This window comes from Sinocyclocheilus rhinocerous, unplaced genomic scaffold (genome assembly GCF_001515625.1).
Source record: "Sinocyclocheilus rhinocerous isolate Xijiao unplaced genomic scaffold, SAMN03320098_v1.1 scaffold2725, whole genome shotgun sequence".
Taxonomy (NCBI): domain Eukaryota; kingdom Metazoa; phylum Chordata; class Actinopteri; order Cypriniformes; family Cyprinidae; genus Sinocyclocheilus; species Sinocyclocheilus rhinocerous.
In genome coordinates, this window is record NW_015635048.1 from 95,877 (window position 1) to 101,040 (window position 5,164).

The following is a 5,164-nucleotide window of genomic DNA, read 5'->3' on the forward strand; positions in this document are numbered from 1 at the left end:
CGTTTGGAGTGTTCGCATATGGACCAAAAATCACGCAAACCGTGCTCAGACCCCTGAAAAGGACCAAGTGTGAAAACACCCTTTATCAGGCATTACAGGCATGATGAAATGAAAATGAGACCAATCGGACCAATCACCGCAGATTAGCTTCACGAAAAAATGAATCGTTGAGCGAATCATTTGGGAGTCGTTGAGCAAGTAAGGTAAAAATAAATGCATATTATAAGACAATGAAAGTGTTTTTTGACCTTGCATGCATGTCAACCTGTTGTTGAGGACTCCCAAAACCAAATTATGAACCTTTTATAACCCATAATAGGGGCACTTTAACTTTTTGTCATCCAATAAAACTCAGCCTTGACCCTCCGCAGCTATTTTCTAGCTGTAGTAATAAAAGATTCCTCCAGTGTCCCGCTGTGTGCTTGGGATAGACATAAAATACGAGACAACCATCACTGAGAGGCTGCCAAGTGTTACAGTGTGGGAATGTGCTGAGGAAGGACAATGAATTGATGGTGTTTTCCATGCACGCAGAGCAGTTTCCCTCCGATAACAGCTGTCACTGGATATGTTTGTTCTGTGTCTGTAATAATTGTTCAGGTTAGAAAGGCATATGGTATGCTCCAGATCAACTAAACTTCAACATTTCCCAGTTTCATAAATGCAGCATAAAAACCTGAAAATTGAGGTGACACTAAATTTGGATCAGTGATTATGGAAAAAAGGTGGTTAAACATAAATCTGTTTTAGTTAAGTTAATCTGTTTAGTTAGATTTAGAGTAAATCTCATCAAAACTGGTCACATTTCATATCAAAATCTAAAATAAATAATAAATTATATTATATTTGGTATTATTTTCATGTCAGATAATGATAGTAGTCATACAGTATATAGCCTATATATATATATGTGTGTGTGTGTGTGTGTGTGTGTATATATGTGTGTGTATATATATATAATATACTATAGATATATAATGCATTCAATAGATCAACTTTGTCTGATCAGAACAGCAGGCCACTGCTGTGTTCAAACGGCCTGCCTTGTATAAAACCAGATTAGTTACAGCAGTGCTTTATCTCTAACTGGACAGAAGTTTATTCTTTAGTATTACAAAAGGAAACTTGTGCAACACAGATCAGTTTTTTCCCAATGTCAGTTACAATTTTTAAACCCCACCCAAAATGAGTTTTGCATGTCACAACGGATGACTTGTCTCTGAATATTCTAGTGGGTAAATTTCGTTTTTTTTCCCTTCTTTTGGTTATTATTATTTTTTTTAATTCAGTGTACATTTTTTTCTTTATTTCTAAGTATGTACTGTTTGTCTTTGCAGAAAGGATTCACTCCCCTGCATGTTGCAGCCAAATACGGGAAGATTGAAGTTGCTAAATTACTGCTACAGAAGCGAGCGCCACCTGATGCAGCTGGAAAGGTAAAAGTGTCTATTTTGCACTAATGGTTATAGATTGATGATTACAACCTATAATGTACAAGATTTATTGTATGAGTCTATGTCATCATGGCCAATCTTCGGTTTCTGGTATGGTAACATGACCACGGTAAGAAATGAAGCATTCAGTTTTTATTTCTAAGCATCTGTTTAAAAGGATTTTGGATGAGAGACATGGGCATTGGACACATTTAATCAGAATTCTTTGTGTAATGCCTAAAAATGGTTACATCTGTTTCCCAACTCAGCTTACGCCCAATTAAATTTTACACAAAGAAGAAACAGCATGCTTGTGCCTGCTAATCTTCAGTCTGACATACAGACAGAAGTATAATGAATGTTGGTTATCATATAGTTCACACATAAAGTAAACTCTCATTCCAACTCTCATGCATTTGCATGTGTATGAATGGAAGTGAATGAAACACAAAATCAAGTGTGACTGAACCATTAAAACCTCAAGAAATGAAAAGCAGTTATATGCATTTAAAACATTAATTTCATAGGGTCTTTAATACATATTAACAAACTCATGCGCTTAATGTTAATATTTTGTAGAACTGCTTATAAATACACATTCCTATTATCATTAAAAATGTAGTCACTGCAAAGTAAAATGTTAAAAAAAATTATATAAGCACACTTATGTTGCTGCAATCATCTGCAAATCTATACATTTTATTTCTTAAGTTATGTATTCAGTGTCTTTTAACTAATACACATCTTTTAAGAAGTTGTTTTACATATATTCTGTATCATAAATGTTGTAAAACCATCCGCTGAATGTCTTTCTAACTGCAGACAGCTAGTGAATGCTTTAAAAATGGCATCTTCCAGATGAAAAGAGCCATTTGTATGCTATCAGGGTACATACTATCATTTTCCACTTCCAGAGGTTTCATTCATTAATGTGTTCTGGCTAAATTTACTCTCCCGCAATGTCCAAATGTAAAAGCTGATTGATTTATGATGGCACCTGTTTCACACACCCCACCTTTGAGCTCTTGGCCAATAATAGTTGTATATCTATGTGTGTATGTATGTGTTTTTAGAGTGGACTAACACCACTGCATGTTGCTGCACACTACGATAACCAGAAAGTGGCCCTCCTTCTGTTGGACCAAGGATCGTCTCCGCACGCTGCAGCGAAGGTATCAGGAAACCCTTACAAACCGCAGTTTCTCAACTAGTACACACACATTTCATCCACACACACACACACACAAATGATGAAGAAACATGGCTGCAAACCAAACGGCTGCACACATGCTCACACAAAACCACCTCCACTCCACATTCTTGATCATTTTCGTCATTTCACTTCTAGTCCACCCACTGTAACCACCGAGGATGGTAAGCTTATGCACATTTTATTGCTTTGAAAAAGAAAGTTCTTGAAAACTTGTATACTTGGTGGTTGTAGATGAAGCAACAAACTCATTTACATCTTGGATGGTAAAATTTTCAGGAAATTTTTATTTTTGGGTGACATATTCTTTTAAAGGGATAGATCACCCAAAAATCTAAGTTCTGTCATTATATACTTTCCTTCAAATCAGTTTAAACCTGCTTGACTTTATTTCTACAGCAGAACACAACATTTTGTTCTTTTTGGAAATTGAAAGTCATTGGCCGTTAAATGTTTTCATCGTATGTAAAAGAGCAGCATGAAAAGCAGCAGCTTTTGTGCACCACAGAAAAAAGAAAGGCATTCAGGTTTGGAATGACATGAGGAATGAATAAACGATTACAGAACTTTTTTTGGGGGTGAATTACGCCTTTAGTAATTATCAGTCCTATTTCCGCCCACCCGTGCTTCTGGGGTTTGTCATGATTTCTCTCTGATCTGCCAGTCAGTTCTGTAATCTGTGCAGGAAATAATTGCAAACTAAAAAAAAAAACATGAATAAATGCTTTTTATCAAGTTCCAGCTGTTTGCATTGAAAACACCATCAATGGAAAAACATGGTCTGGATTCATCTGTAATAAAAACGTAATGTAGGCTCTGTTCTAAAGCCTAGAGAGCTGCCTCATTATTTACTGCCTACATAGGCAACTAGGCCTTCTAAGTAAGCATCCTAACCAAATTTGAACATCAACATAGGCAATAACTTGTGTTTTGAAAAATATTACACTGTACAAGAGATAGTAGGGACTGATGTTTGCATGTGGCTAAGCTAATGACGTTACAGTGGTAAGAGACCCAGGAAATGCTGTGTAAATTGTCCTTCTTTTTATCAATATTTGTCAATATTGAACTAATTATCCAGTATGTCTAATTAGTCAATCTTGGATTTGTTTTTTTTTCACTGAGCTTGTGCAGTGCATTCTGGAATTGACTTTTCTGAGAATTATACTGTGTATGTGATAAATTTGTATCAGAATTAGGCCAAAAGAAGTTTCTTTAGAGGCAGCATAATAATTTTTTAACAGCATTCGTGTCAGGAATAGGCCGATGATGTCATCTACCGAGGGCGCTCACTATGTTTTGGAACAGAGCATAGAGGTCTGGAAGTTTACTGTTCTCTCATAGTCTTAATTCACAAGCCTGTGTTTAATTGTATCTGTCATGTTTTTCCCCAGTTTTTTGTATGCACTTGAATAGAGAGTCCACGTGTTGATGCTTTTAAACTCTTTGTGTTGTTTTGTCCACCCTGAAAGAGATCAATGTAAACCCTAAACAAAGTGCAGTGACCCAGATACTGCCTTTGTTCCTCCACAAAGAACAGTTAGATCTGGCATGTGCGGAACAAAAACTAATTTGTGGTTTGGATGGGACCACCGTCCATGGACCTCACTGGCTGACACCTTAGCATTCGCTATAGCTGTTAACAAGATCGTTTTCTTCACTCAGACTGCTTTTCTCCACCTTTCAGCCATCGTTCTACTCTCAGTCTGTGTGAGGTTAGAAGCAAAGCGCTGCTCTCAACATGTTTCTCTTTTGGAAATGTCGTAAAGGTTATAGTGGTTTGGCAGCATGCAAGCTAGTGCTGTGTAGGACTGGACATATGTCCTACATAAATTGTATGTATACATTTTGATATGTTTCAGTCCTTTGTCAATATTGAACGTATATCTTCCAATCCTCTATACTATTTATACAGTGCATAGTGATCCAGGACAAGCTTCCACATGTTATCACTGATATTTGGATAGCCATAGATATTCATTTATTATGATCTCCTTCATTTGCTTTCCCTCCCAGAATGGCTATACTCCACTGCACATAGCTGCCAAGAAGAACCAGATGGAGATAGCAACCACACTGCTCGAGTATGGAGCTGATACCAATGCCACGACACGCCAGGGCATCAGTCCTCTCCACCTGGCGGCCCAGGAGGGCAATGTTGACATGGTCACGCTCCTGCTCGCTCGTGAAACTGCCATCAATCTGGGAAACAAGGTGAAAAAGATAGATGCTATTGCACAATATTCTAATTTATTATAATATTTTTTAATTTTATGTGACATTTTCCTTTTGGATAAGTGAAATATGTAACAGGAAATGATGTCCATGAAGTCCTTGTAACCTTAAAAACCCTTAGTTTTGACTTGTGCATATACTTTAACATGCTATTGAAAGTAGTAGCATAATTATTCACATTATACTGAAAACAAAAACCAACATACAAACAAAGCTGACCATATTTATTCCTTAATACACACACACACACACACACACACACATATATATATATATATATATATTA

At 36.7% G+C, this 5,164-nt stretch overlaps 1 protein-coding gene across 1 annotated transcript in view; it reads left to right on the forward strand.

Annotated features, from left to right (window-relative positions):
* Positions 1 to 5,164, forward strand: part of LOC107746453 (ankyrin-3-like) — a 125,251-nt gene that overhangs the window by 66,671 nt on the left and 53,416 nt on the right. The window contains exons 16-18 of the mRNA XM_016560672.1: positions 1,338 to 1,436; positions 2,507 to 2,605; positions 4,660 to 4,857. Of these exons, the coding sequence (XP_016416158.1) occupies positions 1,338 to 1,436; positions 2,507 to 2,605; positions 4,660 to 4,857 (396 nt within the window). The remainder of the gene's footprint in view (positions 1 to 1,337; positions 1,437 to 2,506; positions 2,606 to 4,659; positions 4,858 to 5,164) is intronic.